The sequence below is a fragment of the Ahaetulla prasina genome, chromosome 4, assembly GCF_028640845.1.
Source record: "Ahaetulla prasina isolate Xishuangbanna chromosome 4, ASM2864084v1, whole genome shotgun sequence".
Taxonomy (NCBI): Eukaryota; Metazoa; Chordata; class Lepidosauria; order Squamata; family Colubridae; genus Ahaetulla; species Ahaetulla prasina.
This window is the reverse complement of record NC_080542.1, coordinates 88799544-88820456: the sequence shown is the minus strand read 5'-3', so window position 1 is coordinate 88820456 and position 20913 is coordinate 88799544. Positions and strand designations below refer to the sequence as shown.

Sequence of the window (20913 nt, the reverse complement as noted above, 5' to 3'; positions counted from 1 at the left end):
TCACCATTCCCTCAAAATCAGAAAATTTAAAATCGTATTTTAAACTTGTATATTGTATTGTCGGTTTTATTATGCCTGTACACCGCCCTGAGTCCTTCGGGAGAAGGGCGGTATAAAAATCAAATCAAATAAATAAATAAATAAATAAATAAAATTAAACATGAATATTAATCATGAATTAAAAATTACATTAAAAAGTATATTAAGGTCTCACTCACAAGAACTGTTATAAATGACTCTTACATTGATTGCAATTCTATATTCATGGTTGTTTTAGTTCCTATTTAGTACATTTGGGTGGTGCTTCTAAACATATGCACTATGTTTTTGGATCTTGTTGTTATTAATCTCAGATGTTCATACAGTGAATGTGAATGCTAAAGTAGATTGGGCATGTTTGTTATGTGCTAGTTTAATATAATTGCTTGGCTTTGAAGTATGTTGTGTTTATAGTTCCTAAATGGGGCATTTCATAATTTTAAGTTATAGAAACAGTAACAAATAACCAGGCTAAATCAGAATTTTCCTATAGTTATCTCTGATAACTATACCCCTGTCATCTTCATTATCCATTGTTCTTATGCATGCAAAGACATTTTTAAATATTCTATTCAAATATATTATGTTTCTGCCTCTCCCTTCAGGGTAACAAAGGATTCAAAGGCATGGCTTCCTTTTCAGTAAGCATTTACTATAGCTAACTTATATATACTGCTCAAAAAAATAAAGGGAACACAAAAATAAGACATCCTAGATCTGAATGAGTGAAATATTCTTACTAAATACTTTATTCGTTACATAATTGAATGCACTGACAACACAATCACACAAAAATTATAAATGGAAATCAAATTGAGCAACCCATGGAGGTCTGGATTTGGAGTTAAACTCAAAATTAAAGTGGAAAACAACACTACAGGCTGATCCAACTTTGATGTAATGTCCTTAAAACAAGTCAAAATGAGGCTCAGTAGTGCGTGTGGCCTCCACGTGCCTGTATGAGCTCCCTACAATGCCTGGGCATGCTCCTGATGAGGAGGCGGATGGTCTCCTGAGGGATCTTCTTCCACACCTGGACTAAAGCATCCCCCAACTCCTGGACAGTCTGTGGTGCAATGTGGCGTTGGTGGATGGAGCGAGACATGATGTCCCAGATGTGCTCAATTGGATTCAGGTCTGGGGAACGGGCGTGCCAATCCATAGCATCAATGCCTTTGTCTTGCAAGAACTGCTGACACACTCCAGCCACATGAGGTCTAGCATTGTCTTGCATTAGGAGGAACCCAGGGCCAACCGCACCAGCATATGGTCTCACAAGGGGTCTGAGGATCTCATCCTGGTACCTAATGGCAGTCAGGCTACCTCTGGCGAGCACATGGAGGGCTGTGCGGCTCTCTAAAGAAATGCCACCCTACACCATTACTAACCTACTGCCAAACTGGTCATGCTGGAGGATGTTGCAGGCAGCAGAACGTTCTCCATGGCGTCTCCAGACCCTATCATGTCTGTCACATGTGCTCAGTGTGTCATGTCTGTCACAGTGCCCTGTGCTCATCTGTGAAGAGCACAGGGTGCCAGTGGTGAAGTTGCCAATCTTGGTGTTCTCTGGCAAATGCCAAACATCCTGCACGGTTTTGGGCTGTAAGCACAACCCCCATCTGTGGACGTCAGGCCCTCATACCACCCTCGTGGAGTCTATTTCTGACCATTTGAGCAGCCACATGCACATTTGTGGCCTGCTGGAGGTCATTTTGCAGGGCTCTGGCAGTGCTCCTCCTGTCCCTCCTTGCACAAAGGTAGAGGAAGCAGTCCTGCTGCTGGGTTGTTGCCCTCCTACGGCCTCCTCCATGTCTCCTGATGTACTGGCCTCCATGCTCTGGACACTATGCTGACAGACACAGCAAACCTTCTTGCCACAACTCGCGTTGATGTGCCATCCTGGATGAGCTGCACTACCTGAGCCACTTGTGTGGGTTGTAGACTCCGTCTCATGCTACCACTAGAGTGACAGTACCACCAGCATTCAAAAGTGACCACACCATCAGCCAGAAAGCATAGAACTGAGAAGTGGTGTGTGATCACCAACTGCAGAACCACTCCTTTATTGGGGATGTCTTGCTAACTGCCTATGCTTTTCACCTGTTGTCTAGTCCATGTGCACAATAGCATGTGGAATTGATTGTCAATCAGTGTTGCTACCTAAGTGGACAGTTTGATTTCACAGAAGTGTGATTGACTTGGAGTTACATTGTGTTGTTTAAGTGTTCCCTTTATTTTTTTGAGCAGTTTATTAAAAACTATATACAGAAACATTTATTCAGATCATACATAGTCTTTAATTTCTCCTTTTTTCATTTTACAGCCCTGTGAGCTCATTGCTTATATTCGGAAGCATAGTTGTAAGTATCAATTTGTAACATAATAATCCTGTTGAAGACTACTTCAGCTTCAATTGCAACAATACACGAGGACATAATAGATTTAAGCTTAATGTTAACTGCTCCAATCTTGATTGCAGAATATATGACTTCAGTAATAGAGTTGTTAATGCTTGGAACTCACTACCTGACTCTGTGGTCTCTTCCCCAAATCCCCAAAGCTTTAACCAAAAACTGTCTACTATTGACCTCACCCCATTCCTAAGAGGTCTGTAAGGGGCGTGCATAAGAGCACAAGCGTGGCTACGGTTCCTGTCCTATTGTTTCCATTCGTTATATCCAATTAATATAGATATCACATACTTATGCTTATATATATACTTATATATTGTATAGTTATTTTATGCTTATGCTTATATATACTGTATGACAAAATAAATAAAAATAAATAAAATAAATAAAATAAATAATTGTCTTGGGCAGACATTCAATTAGCTGGAGTGTTTTCCATTCTAATAAATACAGTTGGGTTCCATATGAGTGAGCAGCTTTAAATTGAAAGCAACTAGAGTTTCTCAATGCTGTAGACATCCACACTCAAAGGGGCTATTTTTATTTTTATTTATTTATTTGTCTATCATATATAAGATAACAGGTAAAAGTATAAACATAATATGGATACATGAAAAGAGTAAGTAAAAAGGAATATTAGGACAGGGACGGTAGGCATGCAGGTGCATTTATGCATGCCCCTTTCAGACCTCTTAGGAATGGGGTGAGGTCAACAATAGACAGTTTAAGCTTAAAGTTTTGGGGGTTTGGGGAAGAAACTACAGAATCAGGTAGTGCATTCCAGGCATTGACTGTTACTGAAGTCATATTTTCTGCAATTAAGTTTGGAGCGGTTTACCTTGAGTTTGTATCTATTATTTGCTCGTGTATTGTTGTGGTTGAAACTGAAGTAGTCATTGACAGGTGGGACATTGTGGTAGATAATTTTATGTACTATGCTTAGGTCTGACTGAAGTCTGCATAGTTCTGAGTTGTCTAAGCCCAAAATTTGGAGTCTGGTGGCATAAGGTATTTTATTGCGAGCAGAGGAGTGGAGGACTCTTCTTGTGAAATATCTCTGGACTCTCTTGATTGTATTTATATCCGATATGCAGTGCGGGTTCCAGACAGATGAGCTGTATTCAAGAATTGGTCTAGCAAATGTTTTGTATGCTCTAGTTAGTAGTACAATATTACCAGAGAAGAAGCTATGCAAGATTAGGTTATCAACTCTTAGTATCTTTTTCACAATGTTGTTACAGTGGGCTCTGGCACTTAGATCTTTAGAAATGAGTACTCCAAGGTCCTTGACAGAGTGAGAGTCATCTATAAGGTCATGTCCATCTAATTTGTATTTTATGTTTTGATTTTTTTTGCCAATGTGCAAGACAGAGCATTTGTTGGTTGAGATTTGATGTTGCCACTTGTTAGACCAATCTGACACATAGTCAAGGTCTTTTTGAAGGGTAGTTGCATTGTCTGTAATATTGAATAGTTGAACATCGTCAGCAAAGAGAACACAGTTGCTTTTAATATGATCGCAAAGGTCATTTATGTAAAGTATGAAGAGTTGTTGGACCTAAAACACTGCCTTGGGGAACACCACTATTAACATGTACAGAATTTGATAGAGCGCTTCTTATTTTGACCACTTGTTGTCTGTTTGACAGGAAGGCAGCTATCCATTTATGTAGGAATCCAGAAATGCCATAGGATTTTAGTTTTAGAAGTAATTTGTCGTGTATCATTGAATCAAAAGCTTTACAGAAGTCTATGTAAACTCTTTTTGCTTTGTCCTGATCAAGATGTGTCGTCCATATGTTTTTGCAATGTAGTAGTTGTAGATTACAGGATAATTTTGTTCTGAAACCAAATTATTTGATAGAAAGTAGGTTGTTTGTCTCTGGGTGGAGGGTTAATGATTGATTCCATGACTTTGCAAGTGATGCAACATAAAGAGATTGGTCCGTAATTTTCAACTAGGCTAGGGTCTCCCTTTTTGAAGATAGGTATGACCTTGGCTTGTGACCATTGGTAGGGCAAGGTGCTGGTACTGAAAGATTTTTCAAAAATTATGCTTAGAGGTTCAGCAATTGCAGTGGAAAGCTTTCTTAAGAAGTATGCACATAGTCCATCAGGTCCAATAGATAGAGATGGTTTTAGATTGTGTAGTGCCTTTTCAACGTTGTCTTCTGTAAAATCAATATGTATAAGATCACTGTAATCATTGTAATTGGGAAATATTGGGTGTATGTTGTTGTTGAAGAACATGTTAAAGAGATTGGCTTTAACAGTTTTATTTAACTATTATTATTATTATTATTATTATTATTATTATTATTATTATTATTATTATTATTATTATTATTATTATTATTATTATTATTATTATTAAATTTACTTTATTCATTAAAAATGAAACTCAGTCAACTGAACATTCAAAAATACATCACAAATTGACTGGTGCTGATGGTTGATACGGGTTGCTGCCAGCGTCCTAGGTATCAACCAAGTACCTTCTTAAGATGTATGATGTTCCAAGTAGCGCAGTTTTTTGCAGTTCTGCTGGTATTATTGCAGGAAGCTGCAATTTGTTGATGTATCTTATAAAATTATTGGACATGGTACTAAGTGCCCCAATGACAATAAGTATCATATTATTACTATTACTATTACTACTACTACTACTACTACTACTACTACTACTATTATTATTATTATTATTATTATTATTATTATTATTATTATTATTATTATTATTATTATTATTATTATTATTATTATATGGTGTGACTTCAAAATTTTATGGTGTTGTGAATTATTCCAGTATGATGGAATAATAGGAGCAAAAACAAAAATCAAAACACCAAAAACAACCCACCATGCCTTTTTTCTGCTACTGTTGTTTTTACACATTTTTTTTCCTGTGTGGTTACATGTTCCCACACTAACTGAATATACATGCCAATTTCTTGAAAAAGCTAAATCTTTGATAGCACATTATGACAATTCTGCCGGATTTACAGATAAAACATTTACTCATATCAGATTTGTTTCAAAGTCAGTTATCAGAGCTACTTGTGCCTTTTTCTGGTTGAATTTTGCTGGACAACATGGATAATTTGGTTCTCTTTTTCTGTATTAGGACTGCACTAACTATGGCTTCAAAACCAAATTAGCCCAAGTAAAGCTTTGAGTAATACTTTAAGTATCTGCTCTTAAAGTTGTTACCAACTTATAATTGGAAAAGAAGAGGGAAATTAATAAATGTATGTGACATAATCCTATGAAATTTATTTAGTAATAAGATGTAAATATAATCAGATTTAAAATTACTTAATCAGACTTAGACACTTGACAAATAATACATTTATTCATTCTGAACTTCCATCAACTATATTTTTTCTAGTGAATCAGACTTTTCAGCACAAACTTTCAGTAGATAAATATTATAGATATTTTAAAACATTCAGATTTTTCCTTAAAACTATATCATCTTTTAATTCATCCATTTCCATCACTTTTGGCTTATTTTTCATACTATTTTACTAAGCTGTCCTGTGTTGTTTGTTTAATAAATCTCAAAGCAACCCTCACACAATGGAAAAATTGCTGCACAATCTAAAAATTAGCACATTAGGAACAATACAATGAAAAATAAAGTCAAATACATTGAATAACAAAGCAATAATTTGAATAGTGCTCATGGCTAGCAACATTCATAATGAAACAAAAAAGAAATAGAATCATTTTAATAAGACAGCATTAGGAAGGGGAAAATTACAGTCATTATCAGATTCATTCAAATCAAACAAATTTTTGCTTTATATGAATGACCTATGCATTTAAAAACAGTCCTCAGGCTATTGATATCCAAGTGTGACTGTAAAGTGAGAGCTCAAAATTATATTTAATAATTTATGTAGTAGAAATATCTAGCTACTTACTAAACAATAATACCATATTATTTTCTCTCTTTTCTTTAGCTTGCTACCAAGGTAAGCTTCATTCTCCATTTAAATGTATTCAAGTATTGACTTACCATGTGGCATTGCATTGTGAACAGTTTGCAAGAGAAATACCATCTAGCATTGCTTGTGGTCACTTAGGTGGCAGGCTATAAAGAAAATAGGATAGGGAGCCTGAAGATAATTAGTTATGTTTTGAAACCTCCCGCCCCCCCCTTTTTAAAAAAAGGCTGGATTTCCAGTTTGGTGTCACAACGAGACAGTCGAGGATAGCGGGGCTCTGTGAATCATGCCTGATTCCTCTTTGTTTGGGAGGCCCCAAGGGGCTTAAATCACCCTGGAGGGATGATGAAGAAGGAGGGACCCTTTATTGTTGATTGTGGGAGAGGGGCGGCTCTCCTGCTTGATCCAAGGCACTCTCCTGACCAATGAAGAAGAGAGACCAAAGCTGGGGCAACTGAAGAAAGAAGCACTAATGAGCTGTTCGTGAACGGAATATTGGAACTAGGTGAGACAACTTTCAATTTCTATTTTAGAGACCTTTCCCTAAATAAAATAATTACTGAAAGAAAGATTCTTCAAAGTTTAGAGGAAGCCATGAATTAACATGCAGAGATAGATCACAGACCCAAAAGAGAAATGGAACTGTACTGGGAGACTAGTAAGTTTTAGACTATAAGAAAGACCAGACTTGAATTTATAGTATTCTGAAAAGTGATTTAAACTTGCAGATAATATTTTTTGACTACTGGAAGAAAAATAATCTTTTTGACTATTTGACAATCAGCTTTGCTTTGTTTCAATACTGGAAGCTAGAGCTGGGATAACACCTACTGGTGAAAAAAGACAAATAGTTGGGAAAGACCAGGATTGATAAAAGAAGAGAAACAAAGAAAAGAAAGGCAAATAACACCTGGAACAATGGATTATTTTAAATAGAACTTAGTATTATTTATTTATTTATTAATAGTACAACAGAAAAGAGCAGGGAGGATATCTACTGATGGACAAGATAAAAATGGTAGCTATAAGATTTGTTGTGTGGCAGTTTGGGAGTAAATGGTGAGCCTTTTGAAGACTTTCAAAGTAGTGTGGATGGTAAACAACATGCTCTTTTTTGGAATTGCTTTGAACTGCTCTTGAGTCTGAACAATTGGCTGCTCTGGATTATAAATACTGTTCGATAGAACATCCTATGAAGAAAAAAAAGAAAAGTTAAATAAGTTCTATAAATTTGGACAATTTAGAGGAAGTAAATGGACTGACTCTGAGAAAGATAAATATAGTTTATGAAAAACAGTTCCAGGATTGAGCAAACTCTTCTCTTGTTGACTTTTTGGTGTTTTGGACAATTGGGACATTGGGATTTTATTATTGAGCAACTTTCAGCTCATTAAATCAAAGCAAGTTGTTACATTAAGGAAAAGCAAATACATTTCAAAAAGAAATTAAATTTATATTTCAATATATTCAGGAAACTATGACAAAGAATCATAAGAGAGTGAAAAAACAGATGCATGAGATAGATATGCGATTAGAAAATTATTAGCAAATGACAGGAAAATGAACAAAAAAATCCAGAAAATAGAGGAGAAATTAGAATGAGCAGAGGAAAGAATAGAAGACGGAAATCAACAACTGACACAAGCAGATAAAGATCTGGGAGAGATAGTAATAACTCTTGAAACAGAGAAGGAAATTTACTATTTAAGAGGTCAAAATATAGAAGAGGATAAAGAGGGAGATCTCCTCTCCCAGAAGTGATGAAAGAGTTATTGGTGGTTACTTTAGAAACTGGAAAGTGAGAGGTAGAAGTAGAGGCAGATGAAATACTTAGATTAAGTATGAGTGATGTAAGGAGAAATAAGGTCCCAAGGGAGGAACATGTGAGATTTGTGGAAAAAATCAACAAGAGTTGAAATATTAAAAAAGGCAAGAGATGATGGTTAGATACAGAATACCTTCTAATATGCAACTTTTTCTATTAGTGGCTAGAGAATAGAGGTAGAAATTAGAGATTGGAAAAATATTATTAGGTATACTGCTATATAATATAATATATTATTATTACTATGTATACATAAGTATTAGAAGTTGAAAGATTATTATTATGTACATGTAAAAATTATTAGTATTATCATGTATAACAGGGATCTCCAACCTTGGCAACTTTAAGACTTGTGGACTTCAACTCCCAGAGTTTCTCAGCCAGCTGAGGAGTGAAATCCACAAGTCCTAAAGTTGCCAAGGTTGGAGACCCAATGTATAAAGTAAGTTGACCCAGACAATACATTGTTCACTAAGCACCTATCTATGTCAAAGATAAAAAAAAATAAAAAAGTGTGTGTGTGTGTGTGTGTGTGTATTTATTTAAAAGTCTGGTTCAATGATCACTCTGTGCTACTGTCGTAGGAACAGCAGAATGCCCAGCATATGCTACGGAACTAGTATTTGCTTTGGATATATCCCAGGATACCACAGTCCAGATGTTTGAACAGATGAAAAAGATTGTCACAGAGACTGTGAACCAAACAAACATCAGAGAAAGCAATTGTCCTGTGGGAGCCAGAGTGGCTGTTGTGTCCTACAGCTCCAACACCAACTATCTGATCCGTTTTGTAGATTTCCAGAATAAGAAGAAGTTGTTGCAGGAGCTCAATAGGCTTTCTTTGCAGAGAACAATCAGCAGACCAGACATTGGTGGATCCATGAGGTTTGTTGCCAGGCATCTCTTCAAGAGAACTATCCAAGGTGCTAATGTGAGGAAAATTGCTGTTTTCTTCAGCAATGGAGAGTCTGACCATCCAAGTTCTGTCAACACAGCACTCCTTGAATACAGTGCATTAGAGATTGTCCCAGTCATCTTAGCTTTTAATAATGTACCTGAGATCAATCGTGCTTTTCTGGTGAGATTAAAATTATAACCTTTCATTTCCTTTGCATCCAGTAATAAAGTGTGTTCTGCCTTTCTGACACTATAACTTTGCACATGTGGATGTTTTCTAACACAAATAAGTTAAATAAATAAGGAAATAAGTTATGTAGAGATGAAATTCTTTTGTTCTATGAATTTTAGTTTTGAATCATAAAGAGAGCACAAATATTATGCATGATCAAAAATGTGTGAAGGCATTATATATGTGCACTCAATAAAACAAGTTACAGAATATATAATATTAGAATTATAGCAATAGTAATAGCACAGAGCTATATACTGCTTCGTAGTGTTTTACAACCCTCTCTAAGCGGTTTACAGAGTCAGCAAATTGCCCCCAACAATCTGGGTCCTCATTTTACCAATCTCAAAAGGATGGAAGGCTGAATCAACCTTGATTGTGAGTCATTGTTTCTTTATCTCATGTTAGAGCTATCAAATAGCTGCTGTCCAATCACTATCAGCACTCAGACCATTTCTTGCTTGCCAAACCACTTCTTTATTCTCCAAGTATTTAAAATTTTGTTGTCTGTATTTTTTGTCTATGCTTACTATTCATTTTGATCCTTTCCAGTGCATAGCTTTCAAGGCTTTTCATCCTTCCAGGCTGTCTATCCTCTTGTTAAAAACAAAAGGCAACTATTGGATATCTGTCTCTGGACTTTAATTGAAGCATAAGTATCCAGAAAGACTGCATGCCATCTTAGTGTGATTTTTCAGTTAGCCCCATGCTAATATCTCTGCCTTTATGCCTCTACAAAGTAGTCTTTATAACCTGCATACAGTTTGGTACAAACAGTACTAGTTAGTATAACACCAGAAAACCGGTTTGGTCTCTGGCATTAGGTTAAGGCACTAGGCTAGAAACCAGAACTAATCCTAGTTCACTTTACGCATGGAAACCAAATGGGTTTAGGCCAATATCACTCTTTTAGCCCAACCCATTTCACAGTGCTGCATGTAAAATTGGAGGAGGAAGGTGTATTAGACTTGTTTTCTGCCGTCAGTTCTTTTTTAAAAATAATAAAGGTGGGCTATAAATAAATAACTCTTTCATGGAATACTGCTTATTGTGGCGAAGGGGCTTGCGTAGCTCAATGAAGCTATGATCTAAGCCGTGCAGGGACACCCAAGACGGACAGGCCATAGCAGAGAGTTCTGACAAAACATGATCCACTGGAGAAGGAAATGGCAATGGTATCTTTGCCATGAAGACCCCATGGACAGTACCAAAAGGAAAAAAGATATGATGCTGGAAGATGAGCCCCTCAGGTTGGAAGGTGTCCAATATGCTACTGGGGAAGAACAGAGGGCTAAACTAGTAATGCCAGAAAGAGTGAAGCTGTGGATGCATCTGGTGGTGAAAGGAAAGTCCGATGCTGTAAAGATTGTTTCTCCATAGGAACCTGGAATCTCCTATCAAGACAATTTTCAGATTGAAATATACATTTATCTAAAACTTTTTTTAAAATTGCTGAAAATATATGCATATATTCTCAGGTATGCTGGTGAAAAATATAAGTAACCCTTTAAATCTTAGGAGAAGATAAATTATTATTTTTTATTTATTATTAAATCTTAAGAGAAGATAAATTATGCAAATTATGTGGAGCTCCTGATGCAAAATGATTTAATTTTAATAAATAAATAATTATTATCTAGCAAATTTATACTTTTTAAATTTTTAGATGGACGATTCTGGACAATTTCAAGTCATCACCATTCCCACTGGGGGAGATTACTCACCATTTTTGAAAAGATTCCAACTATGCACACTTTGCTATGGTATGAAGAATGGTAATATTACACATATATTTGAAATAGATAATGGTTATTATTATTTTTTATTGAAAAGAGTTTAGCACCTGAAAGAGTTTAGCAACTCTGGGTTTCTTTTCTTTTTTTAAAAGTTTTTTTTAATTTTTTCTTTTCTTATATACATATTGTAAATGTACATTCTCTTGTCCATAAATAATCATACATTTTCTGAAGAAAGCACAAGGATAAAACACTTTAATTACATTTGGGGTTGCTCTTTCTTTCCCTTCATTTCACAACAAGCCTTCTTCTCCTCTTTTCCCTCCCTCCCTCATCGCCTGTCCTCCCTTCCTCCTCCTCTTCCTCCTTCCTCCTACTTCCCCTTCCCCTTCCTCTCCCCTACTCCTCTTCTCTTTCCCTCCTTTCTCACCTTCTCCTCTACTCTTCTCCCCTATCCTATCTTCCTCTCCTTCCCCTTCCCTCCATCCCTCTCTCTCCTTCACCTTGTCTATCTTACCCTCTATTCCTCTCTTCTTTCTTTCTTCTTTGTTGTATAATATTTCCCTTTTTTAGTATCCAAGCAACTCTAATTTTCTACTATTATATGCTTTCTTTTCAGTTTCTTTTCTATTTTAACCAATCTATCATTTCATAATTGTACATTTATATTTATAATCTTCTTTCCTCCCCCCACCCATTCCCCTTTTACATGTACTCTGGCAATATCTGGATTGCTATTTCTTATTTGTTGTTTCCCTCATTTAATTTTCCATTGTTAACAATGTTTATCTATCATCTTTTATTCATATCTCTTTTCTAAACATACATAGAATCTTTCCCATGTCTTGAAATACACCAATTCCTCTTTATCTTTTATTCTTAAAGTTAATCTATTCATTTCTGCACAGTCTAAAATCTTTTTTATTACTTCACCTTCTGACGGGATTCTCTCTATCTTCCAATTTTACGTAAATACAATTCTTGCTGCTGTTATTACGTGTATAATTAAATACATATCTTCTTTACTATCTCTCTCTGGCAAAATACCCAATAGGAAAATCTCTGGCTTTAATTCTATATATTTTTGTAGCATTTCCTTTAACCATGTCTGTATTCTGAACCAACAGCTTATTGCTTCTGTACATATCCACCACATATGGTAATATGATCCTGGCAAATGCAAGCATTTCCAACATTTAGCTGATTTATCTTTAAACATTTTTGCTAGCCTTTCTGGTGGCATATGCCATCTATAAAACATTTGATATAAATTTTCTTTATATGCAGTTGCCAATTTCAATCTATAATTTATTTCCCATAGTTGATGCCATTTCTCTAATTCTACTGCATAACCAATTTTTTTCACCCATGTTATCATTGCCTCTTTTACTTCTTCATCTTCTGATCTAACTTGCAATAAGTAATTATACAATCTTTTAATCAGTTTTTCATCCTTTCCAGTCAATATCTGATCCAACTCTGATTCCCCCAAATTAAAACCATATTGTTTCAAATCTTTATCAAATCTTGATTGTATTTGCAATCTTGTGTACCAGTCAGTCTCAATCCCTTGTTTTTCTAAATCTTGCTTTTGTTTTAACTCTCCCTTCTCAGTTAAAATATACAATTGTGATCATGTTAATCATATTCAGATGTGTCAACGCTTTTATTGTTGAAAGCCACATTGGTGTTTCCATATAATATTTTTCTTTCACTCTCTCCCATACTGTTGACAAGCCATTTCTTACACAATGTGTCTGGAAATATCCATGTATCCTATTTTTGCCATTCCATAAGAAAGCGTGCCAACCTAATTGCAAATCATGTCCTTCCAATTCCTTGTATTTCTCAATAAAATCCATTCTTTAACCCAGGATAGCACTGCTGCTTGATGATAAAGTTCCCAGTTTGATCAAATTCTCCTCTAGTCTTAGAGTGTTGAAGCAATTTGATACTAATTCTTGCTTTTTTTCCTTGCCATATATATTTCCACATCATTTTGTTCAAACTCTCAAAATATTTCTTCTCCAATTTTATTGGAATTGTTTGAAAGAAAAACAAGATTCTTGGCAGTACTTTCATTTTAATTAATGCTATTCTTCCCATTAACGATAATTGCAGACTTTTCCATTTTTCCAAACCTATTTCAATTTGGTTCCTCAGTTTGTATTAGTTATCTTCCTTCATTGTAATACATCTTGAAGTTAGATGAATGCCCAGATACTTCACTTTCTTCACTATTTGAATATCTAGATTCTGCATTAGTTGCTTCTTTTGTTTTTCTCTCATATTTTTAACTATAATTTTGGTTTTGTCTTTATTTATTTTCAATCCAGCTACTTCTCCATATTCCTCTATTTGTTGCATTAACTTTAGGCCCGTTTCCATTGGTTCTTCCATAATGAATACTAAATTATCCGCAAATGCTTGTAGCTTATATTCTTCTCTTTTAATTTTCATTCCTTTTATCTTGTCTTATTTTTCTATTTAAAACTTCTAGCGTCAAATGAATAACAATGGAGATAACAGACATCCTTGTCTAGTTCCTTTTCTGATATCTACTTTTTCTGTCATTTCACCATTTATTATCTAAATGGTGAAATGTAAATTTAAATTTTACACCTAAAATTTATCCCTCTTTTTATCAAATATTTTGTAAGAAATTGATATTCTTTTCTCAGGTCTCTCACTCTTCTTGTAATTTGTTTTAGTGCCACCACTTCTCTCCCTTTGTGCTTTATCATTGTATTTATCATCATTTGCGATATCTCTGTTCTCAAAGTTTTTTTTTAGTGAATCTGACATGAATTTTTCTGGGTAAATTATTTTTCATCGCATATCTTGTATGCACTTTATATATCTAATCAATTTCATTTAAAATTATTTCCTTACTTTCTTCCATTACTACTGCTAATATCTTCTCTGGTAGGTTTTCTCCCTTTTCCTCCTCAATATTTTGGAATCTTAAGTAATAGTCAGCTTTATCCATTTTGAATGATATAATTGTTTTTTCCTGATTTTTATCAGTAGTTGTAAGTCTATAGTCCAACTCTTCAACTTTTTTCTCCGTTGCCCCTTTTTCTTCCATTAGTTGCAATTGTTGTTCATTTTTCCCTATCATCTCTTTAACTTCTTTCAATTCTCCTTCCATTTTTTCCATGTTTTGTTCCATTTTTTACATTCTTCCATCTACCTTATCTAATGTTGTCTTAAGATCTTCATGTATGTTCTGTAACATGTTTTTTAAATCTGTATTAATTTTCTCTTGCTGTAATATAGTTTCTGTTGTCTTTGTAGATATTGATGGTGATGATAGGTGTTGTGTTGCTTTTTTCCCTTGTCGATCTTGTCTCTTCAAATCACACTACCCAATTTGTAATCCAAATAGTCCAATTCTCAAATTTCAACTATTTCTTTATTCAAATTCCAAATTCAAATTCCAAATCTACTCTCAAAACCATCCAATTCTTCAGGTACTTGATACCTTAATCCACTTATGTTTAATCCATTTTTTAAAAAGTTAGGACATCTAAATCAGAGAAAAAACAAGATATCCAAAGCAAACTAACAACCACCCAAAAGGCCAAAGAGGGGAAAAAGAAAATTCAAAAAGGAAAAAAGAAAAAGCCAAATCAAGACAAAAATAAAAATTCACCAATTAAAAAGTTTTGAGATATCCAATCACTCAATAAAAATAGAAAAAGTATAAAATATCTTCTCCCAAGAAAAATTACAAAAATGGAAAAAGAAAAAAAGGACCAAAAGAAAAAATAGAAACTATACCAATCACAAAAATTTTAGTCCAGGAGGAAAAAGCCAAAAGGAAAAAAAGAAAAGAAACAAAATATCACTATTCCAAAGTCTTCTAACGTTTATGAATTCCTCAAATGAGAGTAAAAAGTGAAAAAACAAAGCAGACAGCTCAATCCAAATGGTTTCAAAAATGTTTGTTCTTCTTTTTCCGCTCCTCCTGTTACAGAATCACATGATCACTTCTTATCAAAAAGTTATTGCCATTTTCCAAAGCATTGTCCAAGGTCATTCAGCTTTCATCTTCTCCTATTCAATATGTCTGTTTAATTTTCTCTGTCACCACTAGATTGCACTACAATTTACTTAAAATAGCTTTAAATATAACAATAAACTTTTCTTCTTTCCACTTTAGGCTTCTGACTCCAAAATCCTAATTTTCAGAAAGTAATTCATTAGCCATGCAAGATCTCTTTATCCAATCTGCTTTCAATTCATTAAGTTAATTTTTCAATTTTCTGTAATTTAGCCTTTATTTTTCACCGCTATTCCAGAAGTGGGGAGATAGTCTAATTCCTCTGCCTCCTCTCTCCTCTTTGCCATAACTTTCAAGAAACTTTTTAAAAAAAAAAGTTTAGGAGATGAAAATATAAAAGGAATCTTGTTTCCAAGACTTCAGTTCTCACCCAGGTGATCACCTCACTCTCTTTTCTTTTCTTCTTCTGTGTGGCCGCCCCACTTTTGACAGTTCCTAATGGCTGTTTTTTCATGCCGCTGGGTCGGAGGCTAATGCCGGTACTCCAGGGAACTTACAACTTCCCTGTTTGCACCAGTCTGCACCTCTGTTCCTCACTGTCTCTATGGGACAGCTATGATCCACTAGGGATCCCCAGTTTGGCTGAGATATCAGTGTTTTCCCGGAGCCCCGGAATCTATGCCATACCGCCGTGCTGCTAGCCACGCCCATCTTCAGCATCTCTGGGTTTCTGAGGAGCTGTTTTCTGAATATATGTCCAGCTTATTTTATTTTTTAAAATACTAATTAAATGAATTTAAATGAGGGCTATTTTTGTACCAAATTATATACTCTTTTTATATATGTATCCTTCCTTTTCAAGGCAGTATATATGGGAGACTCACCAACTGAGCTCCATAGAAGTAGTTCAGCCAGGTTTACATAGTTCCAGTCCAACATCTTAATAAATAATCACATTAATTTTCTATGTAGTTCTTCTGCCAGGAGAACTGGAGAAAATTCCTTTTGTCAACTTTCATTTGAATATAAAATAGAAAAAAGGCTCACATGAATTCTTCAATTAGTTCTTTGTCAAAATACCATGGTATAAAAATAAAACAAGCACAATTCTGCAAATATGTGCAAATCATCTGGTCAAAAACAATTCTGTTGAAACTACTGTTCCTAAGTATGTAATAAAACCAGTCCCTGGAGCATAATCTTGTTCTTTGTAAAGAGAAAGCTAATTTTCTGTCTTTTTCCAGATAAATGCAAACCAGATGCTGCCTGTGAACGTAACAGAAGAACCAGACCACCATGGGAATATGTGGATGCTGCTTTCATTTTGGATAGCTCAAGCAAAATAAATCCTGAAGAATTTGAGAAACTGAAGGAATTTCTAAGCAGAGCTCTGAACCATTTTGATATTTCCTCTCAACCTGCAACTTCTTCTGTTGGTGACAGAATAGCTTTGGTGAGCCATGCTGTACCAGCATTGAAACCACAAACCCAAGTGATACCTGTGAAGAAAGAATTTGATTTAGTGGCTTTCAATACAACACAGCTCATGAAAAAATATATCCAGGAATATGTTCAACAATTGGATGGTCAAACTGCTGTTGGCCATGCTATACAGTGGACAATTAACCACATTTTCTCATACATTCCAAACCCAAGGAAATACAAGGTTATCATTATTATATCTGTGGGTGGAACAAGTCAATGGGATAAAGCACTGTTAAAGAAAGTGTCTCTGAGAGCCAAGTGCCAAGGCTATACCTTGTTGGTAGTTTCTGTGGGACAGAGCTATAATAGCACAGAACTTCAAGAACTAGCAAGTTACCCCCTGGAGCAGCACCTGATTCAGCTTGGCAGAATTCACAAGCCTGAACTAAACTATGCCATTATGTTCCTGAAACCTTTTCTATATTTTCTTCAGAGTAAGTGTTTGTAATGAGTGTGGTTTTTGTTTTTTATCTATGCAAAGCCTTCCCTATCACAAATGTTTTTTTCTTCATTATTGTTTTAATATGTAATGGCACTCAAACTAATAGCATTAATCTTTTTCAAATCGTCTTCTTTATGTCTTCATTTTATATAGAGGAATATGTAAACTTGGGATTTTTTAAAAAAAAGTACTTAAGCCAAACTTTCCAAAATTGGCATTTTGAATCATACAGCAACGACAATCTGGAAGAAAACATATGAACAACTGGTAATGAATTATCCTCCGCTGGAATACAGAACACTTCTGTTCATGAATAGTTGCTGTGTATAATTTTTCAAAAGTTGCAATGGGAATTTTGTCAAATTCTCCCACCTTTCATCCACCTATGGATGAAAGATCAACTCAGATTGATATTATTAATATCAAATATTATTTTTTAATATTTTAATATTAGAAGGAATAGGTACACCATAATTAATAAATGGAGTAAATACTTATCTTTCCGCTAGCTCATTTATTGACTCAAGCAGAATTTTCAAGGAAGGCCAAAATTCTTTCCAAAATAACAAAATTGGAATTTTAAACAATTCTTGCACCTTAAATATAAAAAAGGTGACCCAGTTCATATATAAATGTTTTCTGTGTTTATAATGCTGAAAAGAAGAATACTATTTATAATATTCTAAATGTTTACCTTTGTGTTTTTTTGGGGTCAAAATAGATGGATTCAACAGCTATCCACCATCTGAACTTAGCTCAAAATGTCACAAGATCAGCACTAAAAAATCAAGACATGTTTTGAAGCATCACGGTCATAAGTAAGTCAAGCTACTTATTCATTATAAATTAGTTTCCTTTAATGTTTATATGATCAACCATTCATTATAGAGCTGAATTATTTTCTGCTCAATTCACTTACTTATATTCATAAAAACTATTTAACTGAAATCTTCTTAAGAGCATTCTGATTATCACTTGAAATAAACCAAGGGAACAAAAGAGAACATATACAAATCACAAACACAGCGATTTGAAAACAAATAAAATGTACATTTATTTAAAAGAGCTAAGCGGTTACAACATGATATATTCTACTGAATCTGCTGAAGGACACTTCAGTCATTAATCTGTTATTGTCATGGCTAGCTTGAACTTTGTTCTTGAGTATGTGGAAAGTTTGTAGGATTATTTTTATTAGCCTGCTGAATGCACTCAAAAGTGCTTTAATATTTTTCAGATGATTGACAGAAGATGATATGAACCTGCACATCCACAGAAGCAATAAAACACAACTTTTCTTCTGTAAATTGATAGAAGGAAATATTAATGTTTATAGTATGTTTATAATAGTGTCAACTTGTCTTTTTCGATGATGTATAGAAAAAACAAGATGTAATATATAAAATCTATGGAATGATTGTGAATCTTGTCACTTTTTTAAAGAAAAACTTTCTTTTTCAAGATTAACATAGCCATGTCTTGTGAACATTGTTCTTACCTTCATTGTTCAGAGGTATAGTTTAGTGATGGGTTGCTCCTGTCTGGTTCTTGAAAACCAATAGTAAAATCGGTGGGAGGCTCTGCCCACTTGCTCTGATGTCAAATATGACATCAGGGTGGATGGGCGAAGCCTCCTGCCGATTTTACTACCGGTTCTCAAGAACCAGACAGAACTGGGAGCAACCCACTACTGCACCCCTGGTATAGTTGAATAGGTCAATGTCCATTTATATGCTATTCTAGCCTTGCTTTTGAACATGTGAATGGAATATGATTGAGGAATGTGTGCCTCACAACTAGTATAATAATATTACATATGATAAAATACATTAAAATGGTTTACTGTAACAATTAAAGAAATGAATTTTTAGACCTTATTCAAAAATAGATTTGGGGATTCACTCACTAAAAGCTATGATCAAGCAAGGATTGCCAGACTTTTCAGTCACAGTTAAATGTAGGACAAGTTAGTTATCACTTTTTGATTAGCTTTGGAAGTAATTCTCATTAATGGACGTCAAATCATTTTATAAGTAAAATAATTTTTGGAGAAGCAGTATTATTAATCCAGGAATATCTTGAAGAAATAGCCATTCTTTAAGAAAAGCTTTGGATTCTCAATGACCTTTCTATTACAGCAAGACATTCAGTGGCTTTTCCAGTGTAATAGTAAGTTTAGATAATATTTGCATTCTATACTTGAAATGTTATAATGAGCAATACTCATACCAATATATTAAGTTTCCTAATACAACAATGACATATTTACTATGCATCCCACATTATGCATTCTGGCAATGCATTCAACAAAATGTTACATTTTTATTTTCTTTACTTCTTTTTCCCTTTCACATTTTGTCTCTTTTTCAGCCTGTTTTCAGCAACACAACTGATTTATTTCATTCTGCTTCCTCTGCTGTGTTTCTAAATGTCCAATTTGGAAATAAATGGATTCTCCTTTATTTTGATAATAAAGAGCTCTCAATAGCTATTAGTTTCTATTTAACTTTCCTTGTTATTCTTTAATTTCTGGTTCTGGTTATTTCTTTAAAGAGTCATTAGTGTATGTTTTACATGTTGAGAGATTACTTTTAATTTCAGATTGATATCAACTTGAAATATAGCTACATGTTTTTACAGTGCACAAGAAAGGCATAATGACAACATTGCAAATGTTTATATACAATGGTTAACACAATTAGATCAAAATTTAAATATGAGTCTAAAATTTAAAAATGTAACGGAATAGTGCAAAACCAAAGACACATCCCCAGACATAATAAATAAAAATTAACAAGCAAGATTGATACAGATGAGTCAATTCATCTGTTTATATTTAATATATTTATTGTCCTTGATTTTGCCTGGGCTGAGTAGCAGACTGGTATGGAGGATCTTTTATTTGGGATTATACCGAAGAAGAAACATATAATAAATCCTAGTCAGAAAACTACTTAGGAGGGAAAATGACCATATCAGACTGCATAGCCAACAATGCCTGTTCACAGCTTGTTAGGCATATTCTTCAACAGTTGTTGACAATGAGGGTTTTTTAATGCGCTCTGAGCACTGATGTTACCTAGTTTGGGTAATGAAACCTCTTCAAAAGAATCTCAAAAAACACCAAAGACCTCTCATTTCAATCCTGAGCTACTAATATTCTCCTTTTCTTGTTGTTGACTTCATAAAACTTTTAACTTTTTTTAATATTCAAGATCATTTGAAGATTTAGGCTGAGATCTAAGCTGATGACATTGATGAAAGAAAAAAGAGAAAAAGGGAGAAAAAAGGAAAAACGTTTTTTTAGTAAGGAAAAAGTTGAGGAAATTCATGTCACATGCGCCTTCAAATCTTTTCAGTTTAAAGAGGGAGCCTATTTTGTTATGCTATAAGTATTCCAAAACAGTGGTGGGATTCAGCCGGTTCGCACCACTTCGGGAGAACCGGTTGTTAACTTTCTGAGCAATTTGGCAAACTGGTTGTTGGGAGAAATCATTAGGGCAGAGAACCGGTTGTTAAATTACTTGAATCCCACCACTGTTCCAAAATCAATAGAATGGTTCTACAAATAAATCTTTATGAAATTAACTGTAACGGGTTGAATTCTAAACAGCCTATAATTTTTTCCAAACTTGCTGTTTTGCTGCCAAACTTGTCATATCAACCTTGAAGAAATAATTTGGATACCAAGCTAACATAAGCCTAGGATAATTCATCAAATACTGTACATAATATTATATTGTTGTTAATTAATGGCTAATTATTGTAATTATTTACTTTTTATATATCAGTGTTAAGGCTCCTCAGAATTCCTCATGCATATTCTCTGTCCCTCCAAAAATCATCATATGACATCTCTAAAGGTAAGTACTGTATTCAGCTGTCTGCAG

General features: G+C 34.4%; 1 protein-coding gene across 1 annotated transcript in view; it reads left to right on the top strand.

Moving 5' to 3' along the window:
• LOC131197488 (collagen alpha-6(VI) chain-like) overlaps nucleotides 1–18394 on the top strand; it is an 82329-nt gene extending 63935 nt beyond the window's left edge. The window contains exons 29-36 of the mRNA XM_058181607.1: nucleotides 645–680; nucleotides 2363–2399; nucleotides 6416–6427; nucleotides 8810–9303; nucleotides 11021–11117; nucleotides 16341–17015; nucleotides 17745–17841; nucleotides 18261–18394. Coding sequence (XP_058037590.1) covers nucleotides 645–680; nucleotides 2363–2399; nucleotides 6416–6427; nucleotides 8810–9303; nucleotides 11021–11117; nucleotides 16341–17015; nucleotides 17745–17841; nucleotides 18261–18264 — 1452 coding nt within the window. The 3' untranslated portion in view covers nucleotides 18265–18394. The remainder of the gene's footprint in view (nucleotides 1–644; nucleotides 681–2362; nucleotides 2400–6415; nucleotides 6428–8809; nucleotides 9304–11020; nucleotides 11118–16340; nucleotides 17016–17744; nucleotides 17842–18260) is intronic.
• The last annotated feature ends 2519 nt before the right edge of the window (nucleotides 18395–20913 follow it).